Raw genomic sequence first — 24346 nt, forward strand, 5'->3', positions numbered from 1 at the left:
TTTCATTTCACAGGTTTCTGTGAAATGATCTGTTGGTACTTTATTTCGCAAAGCAGCCGATCATAGATGGCGGTTGGGTGGCGGTAAAATGAAAACTTGGTTTCGTGGAGGACGAAACGTCGTTTAACTCGCTGCTTAATAGCTTATTCTCGAGAATAATTCATCATTACATCTATTTAGGTTTACTCATTAAATTATAATTTCATTTCATGCGCTTCGCGCACTTATGAAATCTGAAATTAATGATGATAAAACAAGTATTCCAGTCGTGTAAATATCAGACTCATCTCTAAAAATGTGATGCTATCAGTGAATCAGCCGTGTGCTGAACACAGAAGTAAATTTCCGAAATTGTGAAACCACATTTTCGTCAGATATCTTGATGCAAAGTTACTTTATGCACGGGATATCAAAACTAGATGAATCATTGAACACATCACATACAATAAATCGTTATATCATACACCCTGAATATCAGTATTCGCGCTAGAAATGATGAATATCAACCTATTCAATCGTGACGCCATTTTGTTTGTGAAATAACGCGCACCAGCTGATCCACCTCGTTCAATGTTATGAAGTCATGATGGAAGTCAAAACAGGGTCAACATTAATTTCAAAGAACCAAGATTTTGAGGGGTTTCGTCTTTGAAAGCCCATAACTACCGAACCAAGCGTCGGATCTTGGCGATATAAAGTTCTTCCGACGCAAATAGCATTCAATTTTCACATGTGTTATTTTGGACAGTTAAAGATGCTGCATAAAGAAACGTGCTCAAATAAATCAAATTTTTGAAACTTTTTGGTAAATTTCTCGAAAAATACCACACCTTTCAACTTTGCGCACCATAATGAAAAACCAATTACGAAATATTTTTATGTTTAATCCATTTAATTCGCCCATGATAGTGAAATTACAGGCTAATGAAATTGCGTTTGAGTGTGCTAAAAATAGCTTTGAGTGTAGTGTATTAAGCATACGAATGATTATCTATCGGCCAGACCGTTGACATAGGCTCGTTAACGCGAGCCTAAAATTGATCAACAGTTGCAGCCTCTACTGTTTTCCCCTGATGGCCATAATTTGAAGCAGTCAACAATTGCGGCCTCGAGGCTGTTAACGTTGTTTTTCAGGTCAGTCCCTGGTAGCCATAATTTGAATCGAATCGACCCAATTTCAAATATGGTTTTGGCCAAAGTGATACCCTACTTGTGTGCCAAGTTTGAAATAAATCGCTCAACAATTGTGGCGTCTTAGCTATTAACGTCCTTTTTCGCCTCAGTCTCATGGTGGCCATTATTCGAATCCACCCATTTTAAATAGGATTCGGGGCCAAGTGATACCCTACTTATGTACCAAGTTTGAAAACAATCGGTCAACAACTGCGGCCTCTAGGCTGTTAACGTCGCTTTTCATGGCGGCCCCTGGTGGCCAAAAACTTGTTGATCTTGATATGCCTCTTTGAACTGGAAGTGTTTGTTAAGGTTACTGCCTGTCTCAGAACCAATCGGAAATTCAGACCATTGCTGAACAAAGAGAGAACCATGAAAATGAATTACTAAATGGCCTTGGAAGTACATCATCAAAACGTACTTACTGGGTAATTATAAGAAAACTATTGGGTGATAAATTTAATTGCGGTATACCAACTCTCTTTGATCAAGAATCAAATAAAGAATGTGCCTTGAGTTCTGAAAAAGCTAATATATTACTGAATTCAGTGACAAAAAAATATCAAAACGTCAAAAACTTTGATGATTTTCCTGATTTCCAAGACCGATGTGTAAATAATGTTACAATTAACTAAACATCTCCGGATACTATCTCCAAATTGATACAACAGTTGCCTATTGATAAAGCCTGTGGCATAATAAATAGAATGTTAAAAGCTTCAAAACATCAGGTTTCACCTCTTAATTCTGAGCTATTTAATAACCTACTTAGTAAAGACGCATTCCCGGAAAAGTGGAAATTAGGCATCGTGTCTTGTATCTACAAGAAAAGGGGTAAAAGCAACTGAGAAAACTATCGACCTATTTCATTGTTGAATACCCTGTCTAAACTGTATGAACGTGCAATCTTTGATGCAATATTTCAACATGTAAATTCCCATAACCTCATATATAATCGTCAGTCTAGCTTTCTGCCAGGTCACAGTACCTGCGACCAAATTCTAGCAATATTGACTTATATTTTTTATTTTTTGATATTTTCACAGAAATCGCGACGTTCATTCTGTATATTTAGACATTAGTGCTGCATTCAATTCAGTTTCGCATAAGCTGTTACTTCATAAATTAAAGGCTTATGGTGTAAGGGGAAACGTTTGATTATTTTTGTCATCATTATCATTATCACTATCACTATCACTATCACTATCACTATCACTATCACTATTATTATTATTTTGTTCTTAATAATTTTAATAGTCTTTTTTCTACATAGCGGTCTTTTCAATGTTAAATATTTATAACTTTGCTATTAATGTCAATTTTGACCTTAGCATAATAACTTATTGTAAAATTTTCCCTGAAATAAAGTTATATATATATTAGAAAAAGAAAAGAAAAATACTCTAACACAAAAACACAACCCTGTAGGATGATTATTTGCATTGTATGCTACCCTGGATACAATCAACTATTGGCTGATAAGTAATTGCACCTAACACTGACGATTGGTTACACTGCGTACACCAGCCTTTACTCTCCTTTGCTTAATAGACATTAACTTACCTATCAGCGGCAAGTTTGCCCATTAATTCTGATGTACGACAAGGATGCAGCTGATAAAATGGACGTCCTAAAACCGGATGCTCCTGAAATTAAAATCAATATAAACAATAAACAGGTAGCATGCTATGTGGAGTGAACCGAGCACCATTGAGGTTAGTTAATGCAGCCGTCAATCAATTTGATAAACCCTCCTGCTCATCCACTCAATTTTACAAAAAAATTGTCACTGTTTTCCTGTGTCCACTCTATTTCAAATCTATTTCACAGTCCTTAGCTATCCCTCTCCAGCCACCACCATTCCATGTGTTCCCTTCGAAAGGTGAACATGACCTTGACTCACCGATGCATTTTTTTGTGAAATAACAAAATATAGTAATACAGTAGACTCTTTGGACTGAAGTTAACCGAATACCGATGTAGAGTTCATTCAACATTAAATACCATATAAGGCAATTTACGGGTTTATAAAGCATTATCAATTTAATAGTTTACGGCCTTGAAAGGTGATACCTCGTTTCTCATTAAATTGCTAAGCCACCCCCGTCACTCCAGAAGGCCAAAATAAAAAGAAAACAATTAACCCTTCCAATACCACATAGTGTCTCCGCTGCTGTACCTGAGGGAATTTAGGGGTTTATAGGGGTATATTTGAGGCTTCATGGAATAGTTACCAAGGTATCTGACACAGAAAAATTATATAGCATGTTGTTGATAACTTTTGGGCCAACAAAGTAGACATAAACAATGTGGGTATAAGTGAACTTGAGGTCAAGGTCACATTCTCCAAGATGGCCGCCATGAAAAAATTCACGAAAAAGTTTCAGATAAACTGCTCTGTCTCCCAGCAAAATGCACTGATCTATTCAATTCCAACTGAAATTGTATGCCATATATCCTTTATGTAGTAAAAATTTCAAAGCAATAGCACAACTAAAAGATTTATTTTTCCATTGATTTACCCACTTTTCCACCGATATGTCGGAAGGCCGGATGTAAGGGGTTTCATTGGGGTATAATTTCAGGCCTCAGAAAATTGTTACCTATGTATTTGACACTGATACATTGTATACCAGGGTGTTGATAACCTTTGGGCTTACAAATAAGACAAATAATATGGATATATGTGACCTTGAGGATGGAGTTTCTGGTTCTTCATTATTGTTATTGGTGTCCGTTGCCATGACAACCGTATCAACAGGGTCTAAAAAAATTGTCACTGATTTCTTTTCATCATCAAAATCAATGCCGGCACTATAAACCTATTTTCTGACTAAGTCTCATCATCTGAACTGCTGCTGTCATATTTGTTGTCACTCTCAATTTGTTCACTACCAAATTCCAAGTCACCAGCATCACTGTCAGCATCATATACGAGCTGCTGAACCGTTTCATCCAGCCAAATTGTTTTTTCCTGGCTCTCGCGCGCACGTGATGACATTGTACAGTTGCATTTCGCTCTTATCGATAATTAGTATTGTATATTAGTAATGCACTTATTGATAATTTCAAATTTCCTGGATGATGACCTGGAACAAGTCAAAATAATCAAGTAGAGACCTTCAGTAAGTTGTGCTCTTGAGTCCTTCTAAACCAGTCAATCAATAGAAAAATTAGCTCTTTTTCTCTGGTATATTCATAGTTTAGGTATGATCATAAGGATGATATTCCAAGCCATTAAAATGACAAGGCAAGTGACTCTGGAGATAACATGCCATTTTTTGGTTCTGCCCACTTAACCTTCTATAAATCGAGCCCTGAAAACTTCTGCCCTCATCTCATATAAATATCATACTCCAATAACTTTTGGATTTAAAAAGAAAAACCTTCTGCCCTCGACTCCTCCTTGGAAAATATGAAAATACAAGTTTATTTCCTGTTTTTATTCCAATAAAGCTCAAACAAAAGATTTGCCCACCTTAGTCATGTCCAAAAATGAAATTTGGATGAGAAACAAGTTGTCAACTTTGAAGGGCTTAAAGGGAAATATTTTTCGGTTGTTGGAACAGTAAGCCTTGGGAGGAACTCGAGGCAATGTCCGTACAAATGCAGTACATAGAAAATCAATAGGCCGATAATAATTATACACATAGACCTATGTGTTCTACTGTCAGTTTTTTCATCAGAAGGTCGATCAATTAAAGATGAACGGGGGAAATTAAGTCTGTAATATCCTAGTTTATGCTGGCAGTACCACCATAGAGGCTCGCATTTAAGGGAAATGGACTGCTAGATTTCTAAATTCACAAGGTTATTAGAGTTAGCCAGAGCAGAGGACAAATTTGAGCATAAAATCCATCAAGTAAGGCTAAGCAGTTTACCGAGTAGCCGATACACTGAGTACAGGAGTGTAGGGATCAGAAAATTTTCATGGAATTTCACTGATGCAGCTGATTTATCGTGAACCGGTACCGAGTAGGACGGAGTCTACTGTAATTTGCATGCATTGCGCGCAAATATCGAGAGGATCTCGTTAGGACAGGATATATATCAAGCAACAACGCTGAGTGATTTATGTTTATATATTTAGCGAGCGGTATATAGCGAGCAGATATATTTATTTGAGCTAGCGGTGTGGGAGAGTGGATAATTTTTTTGTGATCGGGACTGTTAACAGCGTCTGCGTCAGGCGATAGTTGGTCAAACATTCGCTTCTTTTGTCCTGGCGTGCTGAATTCACTGGATAGTCGAGCGCCAGAAGTGGTCAAACACACTTGTCTCTTTCGGCAGACATAAGAATAGCACACTAGGCAGAAATATCCGATAATTACTCAAGCGTGACGATTTCATGTGAATGACCTGTATGTATGTATAGATAGGTCCAGTATTTAGTACATAAACATATAGCGAGCAAACGGAAATGTTAGACGGTTATAAGTAATAACACAAAATGTTTTCAGCTTAACAGAATGCACGATCCTGGTCGCGATACATTCCCATTATTGATAACACAACTTTCAAGAACTAAGAGAAGGCTTAACCACTAAAATAACACAAACATTTGAGCAGCGTCTCCCGATGCGATGCGGACTACGCCGCCATGTTGTAACCGCCAAGAAAGAGTAACTTTCAAGGCAAAATCACAAAACGAAATGCGCATTTCTTATGAATCACCTTCTGAACTAAGAAACTATGAACAGCTCTGCTGTATCATCACAGTGATCAAATCGCTGCTTTCTGAGGTAGGTTATATGCGGAATTTGAGAATATAGAATTCATTTCTTTTTATCACAAAAAGAGAAAGAGTGTACCGTATTTTCCGGTGTATAAGTCGAGTTTTTGAGACCAAAAATCATGTCGCCATGATGAAATGGAATATTAATTTATGTTAGGCTACACTCATATACCAATTTGAATTTAGGATGTTGATAAAAATAGTTTCTTATAGTTTGGAAATGCTCCAAAATTAATGTTAAAAATCAAAAAAGAAAGAAAACCGCGTATATTCATTGTACAGTGTTTATATAAGCCGCGATGCTGTGGCGTGCCAATAATCAATACACAGCAGTCTAATACTAGACTACAGGCGCGCGGCATTCAATGTATACACTATACATTCAACACGTGGATACAAACAATGAGCACTAATCCGGTAATTTAATATTAGAAACAACAGATCCCAATGATTTAATAATGCAAACAGTGGTAAAGACTCTCAACTACTATGAGAATGACATCGGCACTGTTTTCAATGTGACATATGTAAACACATGAAGAAGCGACTCGACTTATACACCGACTATAGCCCTAGCACAACTTTTTAAACTGAAAATTTGACCTCGACTTATACACTGGGTCGCCTTGTACACCGGAAAATACGGTATTCATTGTATGATATTTACATTTGCTGTGCTGCTTTGGCAGAATGCCAGTAGTCAATACACAGCAGTCTTATTCTAGACATTACCGAGGCGCCGCATTCAATGCATACACCATATATTCAACACATGGATACAAGAAATAAGCACTAATCCAGTAATTTAATATCAGAAACCACGAATCCCAATGCTGCTATTCAATCTTGATAGGACATTCATTTTATGAATATTTGCTAGCTGAAAAGGTGAAGATAAAAAAGAATCACAAGAATAAAAATTTTTGTGCTGATGGCAGGACTCTCAAGAGGTTTTGATATTTTTGGCTGATAGAAATAAACCAATAAGTTTAATCGGGCTTAAGGCTAAAAGGCCTAGTCCCATAGCAAAGAGCCAAAAGGTTCTGAGTGAAGGTGGCAGGAGACAAACATTTCACGGAACTCTTTTCTCAACGTTTTGACTTAATTTGTAAAGTTTTTAATGGCCCTAATTGCATAAAGAAAATCTATGGTAAAAACGACAAGTATGATTGTCTTCTGACTTTCATTTACATTGGCTGTGTAATCAGTCAGTCAGCTACAAATGTAATATTTTACTGAAAGCAAATGCATCAAATCTGTGAACGTTCAAGCAACCTATGAATCTTTGCTGAAGTTATAGTTTTTTTTTTTTTAGTAAATCTACTGATAGCAATGATGACATTGCAGGCAAGCCCATGAAAATAATAGAGCTTTCTGTGAAACAGTTAAAAGCTGTTATGATATATACTGACCTGCTGTGTGATCATGGACCATTTTTCATTCTCTAGGTGCTCTCTATGCTCTTGCGGTACATAGTCCCAAACTTTATCCAATGTAACTAGCTTACCATCTAAAACAGAGATGCTTAACATTGGAAATACACTGGACTGACTGAACCTCTTTCTGTATGATTTCCATAGAGGCTGATGTTCAGTGATACTATAACTGCAAAGCAGTGATAATAATTTCTGCATTTGCATAATCTGGATGGCACTCCAATGTTGATACCGCCAAATTTTTATTCCATCTGTCCTCATTATGATAATCTAATCAATTACAAATAAATTCATTATTCCCAGTGATTCGGCTGCAGGCCTCAAACAGTTACGTAGTTTAAAGATATTCTATATTTCTCTACCAAATTTACTGAATATTTACAACTATAAATCATTAAAGCACTGTCGAGCCATAAACAAGATAAATTGGGTCCCATTCAATGAATGGACTTGTTTTTCTAAGTCGTTGTCCTGCTGGGACTCTCCGCTGATTTCTTGTCACTACATCCTAAGCTCAAAACAGGATTTCTGTATAGCTAATAAAAACATCATCTAAGCAGCACATTTACCTGTGCATTCAGGCTGTGTAGAAGGTTTTCTGTACAATGGCGAGAATCAATGCCATCAGGATTGAGTCTCGCCAGGGAAAGAAGATGTTTGCCTGTAACCATGCGTTATTCAAAGGAGTTTCTAGCATATATTTCTTTCTGTCAAACAAACTAGGGGTCCAGGGACACCATGCCTACTTGGAAAGTGCTTTGAAATGCTCAACAATCTAACAATTTCAATATTCAACGACCCCTTGTAAACATATACTTACACCAATGACCTTGAAACTCACCACACTCATAGAACATGAGCTACCATTTCGCAACTGATTGTAGTAATAAAATATGCCTAGGTGCAAATACAATAAGGAAATACTAAGTTATTCCATTATTCAACACCTCCTGGTGACCATATACAACTAGAAAGAATCTTTCTATGTGGTTGAGTTAGCAACAAGATAATTTCAGTTCAATCGAAGACATTCAAATAAATTGACTTGCAGATAACTAGGCCTAAATCAGTTCACACTAAATAGTAAGACAGTCATAAAAGACCAATGGTCTTGTAGCTCACCTGACCATTAACTAATAGGCAGTTTAGACTTGTTAGGTCTAAAATGGATTAGACGCTGGTCTAATCAAATGAAATGGCAACTCTTGTTTTAATAAACATATCTATTTTCAGATAATAATATTCATATCAAAAGATAGGATAGGAGCTAGGCCTAATCATATCAGAAGTTTTGTCTTAAAATATTAGTTGAAACGTGTTTGTTCGAAAAAAATCGATAATTCCTGCTTCATTGGGTCGAGGTGGTGATTCATTCTCGGGGTACCGGTATCGGACAGAGGATTGATATTCCGTCCATCCCCTACTTACACCTTGTTGTAGTACACATTTTTGGGGCACTGAGGACCAATGACAATCATTATTCATAGCATATTCTTACCTTCAATGAGCAGAAATACCGTGTAAATACATGAGTGAATCAACCAGGAAATGCGTGGTAGTGTGCGTTGTCTCTAGTGTACGGAGACGCATCGGAGTCATTCAAAAATGTAATCAAAGAAACAGAAACTTTGATCTGTTGAAACACAATGTTAACATTGCGACTGAAATATTACGAAATAAAATTCAACCTTGATCTCGATTGATTCGAATTTGAAATTAAAATCCACCTTTCGGCGCATTCAGTCCACCCTAGAATTTTGAAAATGTTCTTAATAGGCTACCACATTTCTTGGAACTATCCAAGAAACAATAGTTCATAGGTCGAGCCACGTTATTAGAGAGTTAGGCACGAGTCGGACTCCTGGGATAAATCTAGACATTTTTTCAGCGTAAATTATGTGAAAATGTTTGACCAACACACAAAACTTTTAAGTACTAACAGTACGGGTCTATTTTGACTTAACAGAAAGGCATGTATATAAGAAGAACGACACTTTGCTTCGATTTTGGCATATTTTTGATTATTTCACAAAAACACGAGTTCCGAAATATATGAAATTTTCAGATCATAAAATAGATACTATATGACACCTCTGATAAATAAATTGCCCATGGGCAAAGTGTGGTTTACCTTGAAAGCTAGAGGTTGTTTGGAGCAGGGAGGTGGGAGTGAATGGAGTATGAACGAGTCAGATATGTTATCAGCTAGTCGGCAATTCTATTCATGATCAAAGAGTTTTCATACCGCCCGCGGCTAACTGGGTCACCGCTGCAGCGAGTGTGTGATGGTAAAATATCCCATCACACAGGTCCGTTTCCTAGACGTTAGGCCTGTGCCGTCAAGTTTGCCAAACTAGCACATGCTGTACTGACAATAGCATCAGCCTTGCGCATGCGCAGTTGAATTCTTCTTGTACGGCGTGTCGCGGTCAACTTTCACGTTTTTCAGAGGAAAATATCGGATGAAAACTGAATATTTTACGGCAAAATAACCTCAGTTGGTAAGCAAACTTTGACATTAAACATACTTTGAAGAGACAATCGGCCACATATTAATTTAACACCATAAAACACGTTGAAATGCATTGCATTCCTTTGCCTTCATCAATGTAGTGGCCGCTAACCGGAACACTTCTAAATTAACGATCGAAATATGAGAATTATTCATTGACCACTGCGCATATCCGGATATGTGTAGTCATGTTGCTATGATACATATATACAAATACGTGTCAATTGAAGCCTATCTAAGAAAAAAGTATACAATACCATCGTGATATCAAAAAAGGCCTACCCCCTTGGTGACTAAGTCAAGAATCAATGATTTAATGATAATGTCATTGTTTTTAAATTTTTTCAGTAAGATGGCAGATGATGTTTGTCGCTTGTGTGGTTTATCTGCAGCCAATAATGACCGTAATCGATACGACAAAATGAAGTTCAGTTCACACGTTTCATTATTATTTGGCATTGATTTCACTACGGACACTGCCGGTATACACCCAGATTTTATTTGCAATCTTTGCCGGCAAAAATTGCAACGTTGGCGTAAGGTGAAAAATAAATCAAGAAATATTCCAGTCAATATCACTTTAAAAACATGGAACGTCGAAAACCCTCCGCAAGATAACTTTCAGGACATTGCGCCGAAAAATGGTTTTGTGAAAGTGAATGAAAAAACGAATGTTTTCTATTCTGATAACTGCATACGGATGGTAGAATGCAGCGCTGAACACCGATTCTTTATCGATCAACTAAAAGTGACTGATTCTTTGCGCCATAAATTAGAAATCGAGGACAAATTGCTGGAACTTAAGAAACTTAAACTGTGCTGCGGTAACCCTGATTTTGTTGATGTCATCACTGGTCGAGGTCTGAATGAGTTCCGAAATCAGAAGGGTGATGTTATAGCTACCGTTCAGACAACAAATTCAAGTAAAATTATTCGCCATATATCTTGTAAAATTGTAAATAATATATTTGTCGATCGCTGTGATGCGTGTAAAACATTTCGTGGATGCCTCTTCACAATGCGAAGCCGTTTGACATCCACAACTTCATCGCGAACCTGTGTAAATAGTAATGTACGATACGATTATTTGTCAAATGAACAGCTTAAGATCCGTCTCCGTGAAACACAAGGTCAACGTCAAAATTTGAAGAAAGTTGAAGAACGGCTAAAACAATATAATTTTGAAGCTGCAAATGTCGACGTTACCCCTGAACTATCAGTGTTGTTAACGAAATCGGTTGAGGAAAATATCGAACAATTCAATAATGACTTTCCGAGTGGATCTGTTCAAGAACTTCTTTGGCAACAACAGCGTCTTCAAAATTCGAAATCCGCCAAACAGATGCGATGGCATCCTTTGATAATTAAGTGGTGCATAGCTTTGCGACACAAATCAAATTTTTCGATTGCCTGAATGTTTCGACAGCTTATGAGAGCATAAGAAAGAGGAATCCAGATTTAAAGGAGTATCGTAGTGAATCGGACGAACGATTAAAGGTAGATTTATAGTTATTTCATTTGGAATGTATTGTTTCACATATAATTAAATTATAACTGAATATTCTTGTGATTCTAGTGGCTTCTCAAAGAATTCATACCATTCCTGGACGAATGGGAAGGAGAAAAAGACATGTATGAAGGTTTGACAAAGGCACAAAAAGCAAGAAAATGTTTGAGTTGGGAAACAATTGAAGGCTTCCGGATAACTGGTGTGTTTCTTCTCCTTATATCGATAGAAAACCTTATGTGATCACCATTATTGAACAAAATTTGATTTTATATATTTTCAGTGTTCTCTTTTACTAAGTTGACAGTTGAGTTATCAAATATCAATGGAGTGGAATATTTCCTCAGCGAGAAGCTCAGCCAAGATCCGTTAGAGGAGCACTTCTCGAAACAAAAAAGTTGTGGAGGAAACAGTGACAACCCCACTGCCGCCGCTTTTGGCCACAATGAACTCAACCTTCTGATAGCAGGAAATTGTGCGAAGGCATCATCAAAAGGCAATTTCCGTGGTAAATTCAGAAGAGATGACGACATAGACATTGAATCGGTTGTGCCTCTTAAAAGAAAAAAACGTACTTAAAAGTCGAAAAGTGTATTTATTTGTATGTCAGTAGTATTACAAATGAAAAAGTGAATACATGTAGACAGGTACAAAATAGATCAGTTCTTGTTAGCCAATACTTTTCTTAATGATTTTTCACCTTTTTTGGATACATTTTTGATATTATTTTGTTTTCTAATGTACATGAAAGCATCCTTGAATGCAGTGACACGAATGTCGATCCAGTATGTAATTACTCGTCTAAGCAAATTGCGACTCAGATTTTCGTCACTGACAAAACGTGTCAATGTCTTCCTAGAATTTTTAACGGTTACACTCCATTCGATTTGTTGAAGCAGCTTTTCTTTGATATTTAATCCGTTCAATGTGTGAACATCATTTATTTGGAGATGAGGGCGAACAATATTCTCTAATAGTTTAAAAAAATTGTATACACTGTCTTTTACTTGGAAAAGACCGCCACGATCAACAGCCTTGATCCAGAAAGTTGTATAATCGAGGTAACTGTTCTGTTCCAAGTTTTCCTTTGTGTCGCATTCGGCTCTCCAATGTTCTAAGATATTTAGAATTGCTGCAGCAGCAGTGTTGCTTTTTAAGCGCGAATAGTACTTAATCAGTGCATGAGGAATATATCCTGCTGCATACCTCAATGCTTGTTCCTCTTCGTTGGTGAGTGGAGCTAGTTGCCTAGAATTTTTAGAGGTCGATTCATATCTTTTGTCAATTAAACCTTTGAATATCTCCCTGAGCAATGACTGAATGAAAAGACTGCCTGCCCGATTGTCAAAATCCGTGCTCTGCGCACATTTAAAAACCATAAGTTTTTACATCGTCATCTACTTCTTTACTACTAGAATACGTATGAAAGTTTGCCCACATCTTATCAAAATCGTTGTTTTTCGGAAAAGCTTGGTCTAGCGATGATAGGATATGAGAATACCATGTCTGAACGAATACAGAATCAATCTCATTTAAAATCATAATTTTTAGTATTAAAATTTGTATTCCCGAAATACTTACCTGTAAAAAAATACATAGCCAACGCTAGCTTGGCCGGAAATAACACCAGAAATAACGACTTTGAGAACCCGTATAATGGCGCCCTCAACGGGAGATCCACCATCTTTTTACGCAAGGCTATATAACCAGCCACAAGCCAAGCGGGGACGGTGGGAGGGACTAAAAACTGTATGTTTTTACAGGTAAGTATTTTGGGAATACAAATTTTAATACTAAAAATTATGATATTCCCTTCAATACGTTCCCTGTAAAAACATACATAGCCAGAATACCAAAGAACCAAGAATACCAACTACAACCTGTCGACCGTCAAATAACCAACCGCAAGGTCCCTAGTCCCCCGAGCCGGGAACGAAGGGAACTTGAGACGGCTCAACGGAAGGACCGGACACGATACAGCGCTTCTCTTGAGCGAGAACCACAGGGCCCAACGCAGTCAGAGAACCTAACTGCCCCGACACGTCACGTAAGTAGAAGGACGCAAAGGTAGACGGGGAGGACCAAAAGGCCGCCCTACAGACCTGGTCTAAAGAACCACCAGAGAAAACCGCCCACGAAGTGGCCAGAGACCGCACCTGGTGAGACACTACTCTCGCGGAATCGGGTACCCCTTCTTGGTTGAGCGCCTCCTTGATGAGCGAGACTATCCAGCGGGCCACCGTGTCCCTGGAAATATCAGACTCCGACTTCTCTGAAAGAGGAAGAAAAAGTCTTTCCCTGGACTTACGCATGGGCTCGGAGCGGGACAGATACATCCTCAAAGCCCTGACTGGGCACAAGGCCGAGTCCGGCAAGTCACTGGAAACTCCCTGAGTCACCGCCTCAATTCTCCACTCCCTGCCCGCCGAGGATGGCTTTTGGTTTTTCGCCATGAACGACAATCCCGGCCAAAGCAGAACAAACTGGTCAAGGGGGCCAAAAACAATATGACCCGGCCGAGCCGACAAGGCATGAAGCTCCGACCTGCGCGCCGCCATAGCTAAACACAGTAACCTGTTTTATAGCTCCTGTTTTATAGCTCCTAAAAATTGTGATTTTACCAGTGGAATACATGTTAGCAGCTTTCGTTTCTTTTACTGGAGTAATTAATAATATACCAAGGACGCAGTCAAGTAGTTTTATTGGATTTATATGCAATCTGGAACTGGCAAGTTAGTTTTTGAAGATTCTGGATTTAATTCTATGTAAATGTCAACAGATGGCAGTCCTAACGGTAGAATATATTGCGACAAGATTGGGACTAAGTGCAATAAATATTGACCTTGTAAGCGCACTTCCTCACAATATCTATAGAACTATCTGTGACCTTGGAATCAATAGAAAACCAACTAACCGTGGTCGTAATTGTGAACTTGGAATCAATAGAAAACCAACTAAGCGCGGTCGTAGATCCGGGGCAAGGTTAAATAAACACAGACCAGCTGGTGTTAATGGAGACAATTTGACCTATATTTCAATCGACAAGTCCGGCAAGTCACTGGAAACTCCCTGAGTCACCGCCTCAATTCTCCACTCCCTGCCCGCCGAGGATGGCTTTTGGTTTTTCGCCATGAACGACAATCCCGGCCAAAGCAGAACAAACTGGTCAAGGGGGCCAAAAACAATATGACCCGGCCGAGCCGACAAGGCATGAAGCTCCGACCTGCGCGCCGCCATAGCTAAACACAGTAACCTGTTTTATAGCTCCTGTTTTATAGCTCCTAAAAATTGTGATTTTACCAGTGGAATACATGTTAGCAGCTTTCGTTTCTTTTACTGGAGTAATTAATAATATACCAAGGACGCAGTCAAGTAGTTTTATTGGATTTATATGCAATCTGGAACTGGCAAGTTAGTTTTTGAAGATTCTGGATTTAATTCTATGTAAATGTCAACAGATGGCAGTCCTAACGGTAGAATATATTGCGACAAGATTGGGACTAAGTGCAATAAATATTGACCTTGTAAGCGCACTTCCTCACAATATCTATAGAACTATCTGTGACCTTGGAATCAATAGAAAACCAACTAACCGTGGTCGTAATTGTGAACTTGGAATCAATAGAAAACCAACTAAGCGCGGTCGTAGATCCGGGGCAAGGTTAAATAAACACAGACCAGCTGGTGTTAATGGAGACAATTTGACCTATATTTCAATCGAGAAAAACTCAGTCTGTAAAAACTTGGATCAAAGACAATGAGACCCATTCTCATAGTATATCTGATGTAAACCCTGTTGGATACAAGTTTTTAAGTAGCCCTCGTGCTACTGGTCACCGTGGTGGTGGAATCGGTGTTCTTTACAATGCTACTGCTAAAGTTAAGGAATTGAAATCATCAAATCAGTATAAGATGTTCGAGCTATTACAGACTGAAGTGACATGCCACAACACTAGTATTATTTTTGTTACTGTTTATCGTCCACCTCCCTCAGCAGCAAATGGTTATACTGTAGGTGGTTTTCTAAATGAATTCGAATTATTCTTAAGCGAAATATGTGACATCCCGCAATCTCTCATCATACTAGGGGATTTTAATTTTCACATAGATGAACCTGATAAACTGGAGGTATCAAAATTTCTGGACATCCTGTCAGCCTATGGTTTCAATCAGATGGTTACTGGCCCCACTCATAGGAAAGGCCATACGTTGGATTTGGTCATTTCGCGGTCTGTTGATCGTGTCGTTTCAAATGTAATAGTGCTTGATTCCTGTATCACTGATCACTCGACGATTGTTTGTGATCTGGATGTTGCGAAGTTTCAGTATCCTCGTGTAACTAAAACGTCTCGAAATCTACGTTCTGTAAATGCCCTAAATCTCTGTCAGTCCTGGGCATACGACATCAACCAAATGTCTGCTGTAGAAGATGTTAATCAACTTGTTGACTATTATAACAAGACGGGTAGTGAACTTTTAGATTCCGTAGCGCCTCTTATGACACGTGAAGTTACTCTGCATCCCGGTAGTTCCAAGTGGTGTACATCAGAGATTCATACAGCACAACAATTAAGACGGAAGTTAGAGAGACAGTGGCGGAGCACGGGCTTGAGATCCATAAGGATATGTACATGTTGCAGCGCAATTCTGTTATTCGCTTAGTGAAACAGGCAAAATCTGAATATTATAGGAGTAAAATGACAGATGTTAAGCAAATATTTAAAGTGATAAACTGTGATCTATTGAATAGAGATGAGAAATTATTACCATCGGGTGATGCAAAGCAAGTGGCTGAAAAATTCAGTACATATTTTTCAGACAAGATTGTCTCTATCCGTAATGATTTGGATTCTTATCATTGTGGACCTTTGTATGAGACGGAGCATTTTGATCCACCAAAATTAGAATGTTTTTCTGTCACTAACAATGTTGAACTTTGTAAAATTATTAATCGCATGCATGCGAAATCCTGCTCTTTGGACCCAGTACCAACAGTCATCCTGAAATCAAATTTATCTGAATCTGGTATGTTACAGGCACTAGTTAAGATTGTAAACACGTGTATTACTACAAGCGTTTTTCCAGATTGTCTGAAGCATGCCATTATTCACCCTTTGCTGAAGAAGTCAACCTTAGATTTTCAGAACTATAAAAACTTCCGGCCAGTTTCAAATATTTCTTTCCTGTCTAAAGTCATTGAAAAAGTTATTGCAGTCAGGATAGTTGATCATCTTCAAAGTAACGATTTATATGAACCGTTTCAGTCTGCATATCGTGCTTTTCATAGTACCGAGTCAGCTCTCCTTAGAGTAACTAATGATATATTGTCTGCTATGGATGATGGCAACATCGTATTGATGGTATTGCTTGATCTATCGGCGGCCTTCGATACGATTGATCATAACATTCTTCTAGATCGACTTAAATTTTTGTATGGTTTTGGAGACTCAATTATAGCTCTTGTCAGTTCTTATATTAAAAATCGTACTCAGACAGTAATTGTAGAAGGTGAAAGTTCGGCTTCTAAACCTTTAACCTGTGGCATACCTCAAGGATCTGTTTTGGGTCCGATTTTGTTTACTTTGTATGTTCAGCCTATTGGCAATTTAGTCAGACATTTTTCAACTGAATATCATTTGTATGCTGATGACGACCAGCTGTATAAAGTTGTAAATCCGAAGAGTCTTGCTGATGTAATTTCAGCTTTGAATACACTAGCTGAACTTGTTCAGGTGTTGTCCAATTGGATGACAATTAATAAATTAAAAACTAACGGCGATAAAACCGAATTCGTAATACTTGGTTCACCATATGCCAAAAGCCTTTTACCCAGTGATTTATATATTACTATTGATGGTATTGAAATCCATCCATCAACTTATGTTAAGAATCTAGGTGTAATTTTGGATGAACATTTGTCTTTATCAAAGCATGTTAACAATATTTGTCGCATTGCTAACTACCATCTGTATTGCATAGGCAAAATACGAAGTCTGTTAGACGATGCAGCGTGTAAAGCAGCCGTTGTTTCTTTGGTGATTAGCAGATTATGCCAATTCGCTGCTTGTAGGCTCCAATGCCACTTTGATCAAGCGTCTTCAGCTCGTCCAGAACAATGCCGCTCGCCTTATCACTAAGAAAAAGAAGAGTGAGCATATAACACCTGTCCTACAGTCTTTACAATGGCTGCCAATCTCGGTGCGGATTGAATACAAGATTCTCTTTATGGTGTACAAATGTTTACATGGACTAGCACCCGAGTACCTGAAATCCCTTCTGTCTCAATATAATCCGACCCGGTCTCTGCATTCCAGCCACGATAAAACAATTCTAGTCAAACCAATTCCACGTATTTCGTACAGCAGTCGATCTTTTAAATGTATTAGTCCAATCCTCTGGAACAAACTTCCAATATCTCTGAAAGAAAGTGCATCTGTTGACATTTTTAAACGTAATCTTAAGACATACCTTTTTAGCCAAACCTACTCTTAAAACCTACTATGTATTGTTTTATTATGCATGTATACCTAACTTATGTAATTTTAACAATTTTCTGTGTATTTTGTATTGTGTTTTACATTGTGAAGCGCAGCGATTATTTCTTAGATCTGCGCTATATAAGAAAATATATTATTATTATTATTATTATTATTAGTAAAAACACGGTCTTCTTTGTCAGACGTGAAAACGACAGAGAAGTTAAAGGCTCGTACGGAGCCGGAGTCAGATACTTCAAAACGACCGTCAAATCCCATGGAGGAAGATCCCGGATCATCCTCGGACGAGAAATGGAAAATCCCGCAATCAGCTGTGAAATACGAGGATCGGCCGTGACTGACGGAAGGCCCGCCGAGCGATGGGTATGGGAGATCGCCGACCTATAGCCTTTCACTGTACAGACTTGAAAAAGGAAAAAATCGGCTAAATCCGCTACAGAGGGTGTGCGAGGATCCACCTGTCTCCCACGGCACCAATTACTGAAGAGCTCCCACTTGGAGTCGTAAACGAGACCTGTCCAGGGTTCTCTCGAAGCGACGATATATGAGGCAACGTTTGCCGAAAAACCTTCACTCTGGAGACTACGCTGGACAGCGGCCACGCGTGAAGATTGAGCCAATGTAGATTGGGGTCTCGCTTGAACCAACCCTGCGACAGAAGCGACGGAAACACCAGGAGAACCCTGGGGCTGTCGCACAAGAGCTGGATCAGAATGGTGAACCATGACTGGGTTGGCCAGCAGGGAGTCACCAGGACCAATTCGCAGTTGGTTGCTTGTTCCAACCGGGAGAGTACCTCGCCGATGAGAGGGATCGGGGGAAATGCGTATGCATGGAGATCCTCCCAGTCTTGAGCTAACGCATCGATCGCCCATGCCTGGTCGTCCGGGAAGGGAGACACAAACGCCGGGCACCGGGAGTTGAACCGCGTGGCAAATAGATCCAAGGTCGGCATCCCCATTAGGGATCTCACCTTGTTGGCCACCTCCTGATGCAGCGACCATTCTGTCGGAATGGGGCGATCTTGACGCGATAGGGCGTCCGCAACCACATTGAGTTTGCCCGCTAGGTGCGCTACTGACAGAACCGTCCCATGTGCCATAGACCAGAGTAGAATCCGAGAGGACAACCGGGAGAGGGTGTGAGACCTTGTGCCACCCTGATTCTGCAAGTAGGCCCTCACCGTCGAATTTTCTGTCACTATCCGGACATGGCGACCGCACACCTGACGTCGAAAACACTTCAGGGCTTTCCAGACCGCCAACATCTCCAGAATGTTGATATGGTCCTTCCTCTCCTGAGGGGACCAGACCCCGGACCGGCGAGAGCCTTCGAGGTGAGCGCCCCAGCCGTAGTGGCTGGCGTCCGTAAATAGGAGAACTGGAGCCTCGAGGGGAGCCAATGAGGAACCCTTCATTAAGTTCCGCGAACAAGTCCACCACAGCAGGCTTGGAAGGAGGTCCGCCGGTGGCAGAGGCAGCAGGGAGTCCCAGAGTTCGCCGGAACGAGACCAGGAGGTCTTCCAAAACCTCTGCAGCGCACGCCCGTGCAGTCGACCCAGAGGGACGATCAGAGACATGGAACTTATCTGTCCCAACACCTGCGACCAAAAACGAGTGGAACGTTGTGTTCCACTGGTCAAGCTGAGAACTGCCGATTTGAGTTTCTCTATTCGGCTGTCTGCTGGCCGGACTATCCCTCGAACGAGATCGAAAAACATTCCGAGATAAAGGAATTTCTGCGATGGGGCCAGCTGGGACTTCTCCTCGTTTACGAGGAAACCTAACTCCCGAACGAGGTCGAGCGTCTCTCCGATCGCTCTTCGACATTCTTCCTCCGAATTGCCTACCACCAGCCAATCGTCTAGGTATACAAAAAGACGAATACCTTTCCTTTGTAGCCTTTTCTGAACCGCCTTTACGACCTTGGTAAATACCCAAGGGGCTGAACTCAGGCCGAAGGGGAGCGACGTGAATTGATAGTGGACGCCTTTCCACTTTACTCGGAGATACCGCTGTGACTTCGGGCGCACCGGCACTTGAAAATAAGCGTCTTTCAGGTCGATAGAAGCAGCCCATTGCCCGGGTTTCCGGCCCTGAATGACTTCTTTGGGGGTCGTCATTTTGAATTTTGGGCAGTCGAGAAACTTGTTTAGGAGAGAGAGGTCTATCACCGTCCGAAGGCCACCGGACGCCTTGGGGACGGTGAAGATCCAGGAGTACCATCCCCGAGAGGGATGACCCCGAACGCAAGGCAGGGCTCCTTTTTCGATTAGTTCCTGGATCGCCGGGGTAATGAGTTGCTTCTGACCTTTCTTGGGTCGCATGTCCGGAGGAGACCTTCCCAAGGGAGGTTTCTTCCGAAACTGAATCCGGTACCCGGCCGAGACGGTTCGTGTCGGCCAGGTATCGCCAAAGATCTCGTACCAGCGGAAAGCGCAGCTTCTTAGGCATGCTCCCACTGGTACGGAGCCTTCATTGCGTTTGATTAATCTGTCTCCGAAAGGGCTTGACCTTTTTTGGACCTTTACCCTTTGCAGAGAACTTCATGCCCGACTTCTGATTCGAAGTTAAGGCATTAGAACCATTTGCAGACCAGCCGGCCTGTCGATACTGGGCCGAGCGGCTAGCACTGTCCGGTACCGTAACCAAAACTGATTTCCCGGACGAAGACGCTGTAGGCTTGGTCGCGTCCTTTTTCTTAGGAATACGCCAAGGTCTTTTGCTGCGAATCCTTCAGCCTTTGGGCCTGTTGAGTTGCCGGCCCACACCAACCCAAAAACAAACGACTTGACCGCCCCAACGGGGCCCTATATAAGTTTTGTTTAATCGCATCTGGGAGTTTGGCATCCTTTAGCAAGGAGTGCCGAGCTATCAGGGCCAGATTAGCCTGTAACCTGACTGCCACCGGCACTTGATGGCAGATCGCTTTTGCTGATGACTGTAGGAGTCTGTCAATCCGAAACCATATCCAAATCTGGCGCCGACGAAGCCAATTGAGATTTTATCGCGGCCAGTTCCCCGTGCATCGCGAACAGAGCAATGTCTTGAAATAAACCAATTTGGCAAATGCTTTCGCTTAAGGACTGCATAGCCGCCATTGCCTGTTTAGGCATGGCATAAGTGCTTGGTTGAGCCGTGGAAATGCCCAACGTACCCACATCGGCATCGATAGCCGTGTTTGGCTTGAATGACGAACCTGGAGTCGCATAATAGGTAGGACGAAATCCGGTAATATGCGGGTCCGTACACGAAAAGAACTTTAGTTGATACCGGATTCGAGAGGAGGCCACGACCAGTCCTGGGAGGAGCCAGGGGCTCCCCAGACCGTTGGGTCGAGCGAATCTTTGTACTCCTCCAAGCAGGCTGGGTGTTGTGCTAACACCACCGCCGCGGGGTCCTCTGGTTGCTGGAAAATACTACATGCCAGCCCGCGTGGCTGCGTAGTTTTGGGCTTAGGGACCGTGCCCTTGTATTTGGAGAAGACGTTTCGAATGAGTTCGGAGAACGGCATCTCTCCAGCCGTCAAGACGTCCGTAGTCACTGAAGGAACGGGCGAGGTTGCCCTTTTCGTCCGTAACGTCTCCGTAGACTGATTGGAAACGTCCAACAGGACGGATTTTTTGCCGGCTTGACGAGGGCCTGCCCCAGGACGAGGCAACCGGGAAGTGCCATCCGCTGGGGCTTCCGAGTCGAAATCATTATTTTGATCAAGAACTAACTCTGGAGAGGAGTCGCGCTCTGAACCGAGGGGGGAACCGCGCGGATGACGGTCCGATTTTAGTGCTTGTGGCTCTTCATTGAAGGCCGACATTTGCGCTTGAATGGCTAGTAAGATGGCACTAACTTCGCCTGAAGGAGCCGACCTGAGGCTGGAATTAGGCTTCCTTCGGTGTCACACCGGAGACCGGGAACGTGACCGAGAGGTCGACGATACCGACGACATTCTTCTCCAGCGGTAGATCTCATTATCATTCCGGCATTGCGCGCGCGAAACGGAGCTCCTACTCGGAGATCGAGAACGGTGTCTCTTACCGCCGTGCTTATCCGTTTCCCTACGGCGCTCTCATGGACGACGCTCACTGTGCGCACTAAACGAGCAATCCGCTGTAGACCCTTTGCGAGGTGACACAGAGATCGAGTATTCGCGTGCTTTGCGGACCTTGACCGGGGTCCGGGACCGGGTACTGGTACCTGAAGGTGAACGAGTTCCTGACCGGGACCGGGTTTTTGACCGAGACCGGACTTTCGACCGGGAGTGACCGGATGACCGGGCTCGTGACCGGAGACCGAGTTCTTGAATGCGACCGGGACCGGGAAATCAGACGTGACCGGGTCGGTTGGCGCGATTGAGATCCCGTGGAGACGGAATCCGCCGGGACGGAACCAAGAAACGATTGACGTATTGTCAGCGCTACTATTCGACTTCTCTTTCCGAGAAGCGTAGGAGCGAGACTTGCCGTTTCCAGGTCGCTTCGTCCCACTCCAGACATGTTGCACACATCTGAGCCCTAGAACACGGAGCTCCGTGTAAGGTCGCCCGGCATTTCTGGCACGTGGGGTGCGAATCCCACTGCCCGAAAAACCTGGTGCAACTCACACCAGAACAGCGTTTTTGCCCCTTAGGGGCGGAAAAACCACTGTCCGCCATTATCTGAAAGAAAATACCAAACAACTCTCCTGACGGAGGATATGTAATATTGGTGACAAAATATATTTGAAAATACACTCTCGAAAGAGAAAAATATACTACTGTAGAATGAAGATATTTATTATAGAATCGCAACGATAACCGGAAGAAATTTAAAAAAAAAATACCGACCGAATCGACGACGAAGGAATTCAACCGGAGAGGAGAGCACGTGCGACCCCACCGAGAATCGACGAATCTAAATCAATGGATTCGATCCCCCAACCGACCGATCGCGACCAATATCGACAATCTTCCGCTTCTCTGTTCGATTAGCGACTGATAATCATATATTTATGACCAGATGGGCGTTAAAAGACCGATAAATTAAACCGATTTTCCGACCAAACAATTCAACCGACCGAACCGACACCAGCGTAAAAAGATGGTGGATCTCCCGTTGAGGGCGCCACTATACGGGTTCTCAAAGTCATTATTTCTGGCGTTATTTCCGGCCAAGCTAGCGTTGGCTATGTATGTTTTTACAGGGAACGTATTAAAGGGAATACTAACTTTGCGTAAATTTTCGCCAATTTTCCGTGAGTGCTATACACAAATAGTCGGTTTTCCTCAATGATTTTGAGTGATTTGTGTAATAATGTGCTGAAATTGAAGAAAAACACAGTTTTATTGTTAAATCCTATCATGTATATTACATTTCATTAACTATCGTTTTTGTATTTTGTAAGTAATGTTTGTAAGTAATATTGTACATAATATAAAATGTTACGAACAGCCTGTCAGCTTTATTTCAATACACGGATAATTATCATTTGAACTTACTCATAGTATTTCTTTTCCTTCTGGAAACTTTCATCGTTGATTAGTGGCGATTCCAACTCTACATAAATAAAAAATATTTGTTTAAAATAGTGACTTTTATGTTGTTTTTCTGAAAGGATTAAAACAGACTACTTTCATTCAGCCCTCTTCAATAATAGGCTTTTTATGCTCAGTTAGGAAGCATCATAACCTACCTTTATCGTCATTGGCAGAAAATAGGTTGAATTGTTCTTTGTAATAATTTTTTTCTATCATTTGAAGCTCTATGAGGTCTTCCTCATCGAATTCTGTGTCAGAAATTTCTGCATCGCTACAATAGCCTGCCGCCATTTTCTATTATAACCGGTAACTATCAACATACGGAAATTACCGAGTGTTGACGGAGATTACCGAGTGAACATAACCTCGCACATATCGTATTATGTAATTAGCTCTTCCAAGTTACGGTGGCATCGCTGATACAATCAAAGACAGCTGACTCGTTCATACTCCATTCACTCCCACCTCCCTGTTTGGAGTAAGGGCATTGCTTGAAAAATCTTTTTAATTTGTGTTTTTAAAGTTCCACAAGTTTATATTATATTTTATCTTTTTTAAAGTATTATTTTGTAGTCAAATAAGACCAAAGATATACATTGGGTAACGGTCCACGTCCAAAAGTTTGTAGGGTACAGGTAGGCGTGGCAAGGAAATTATTTTATATTTTCAAAAAAAATATGTTTCACAATATGAAAAAAATATTCAAATAAGGCCATCCCAAAATAATTGACTGTTTGCCGTAACACCGACTCAACTTTTCAGGATGAGTCGGTATGTAAGAAAAAAACAAATTTATCACCTTTTTATATGGAAACAATATCGCAAAAATCATCTACGTTGTGCACGGGAAATTTGTCTAATAGCGTAGATTTCGAGAATTATTCTAAAATTATAACTTCGTTCAGGGCGTCATCTTTGTGTTAAAAATGAAACAGTACATTGAATATGTGCGCGGTTTTACGTTACCAGCTTTGA

The 24346-nt window shown here is 40.9% G+C and overlaps 1 protein-coding gene across 1 annotated transcript in view; it reads right to left on the reverse strand.

Annotated features, from left to right (window-relative positions):
• LOC141899811 (ubiquitin-like-conjugating enzyme ATG10) overlaps nucleotides 1-24346 on the reverse strand; it is an 84053-nt gene that overhangs the window by 36918 nt on the left and 22789 nt on the right. The window contains exons 3-4 of the mRNA XM_074786353.1: nucleotides 7321-7418; nucleotides 2737-2819 (exon numbers count right to left, since the gene is read on the reverse strand). Of these exons, the coding sequence (XP_074642454.1) occupies nucleotides 2737-2819; nucleotides 7321-7418 (181 nt within the window). The remainder of the gene's footprint in view (nucleotides 1-2736; nucleotides 2820-7320; nucleotides 7419-24346) is intronic.

This window comes from Tubulanus polymorphus, chromosome 2 (genome assembly GCF_964204645.1).
Source record: "Tubulanus polymorphus chromosome 2, tnTubPoly1.2, whole genome shotgun sequence".
Lineage (NCBI taxonomy): Eukaryota > Metazoa > Nemertea > Palaeonemertea > Tubulaniformes > Tubulanidae > Tubulanus > Tubulanus polymorphus.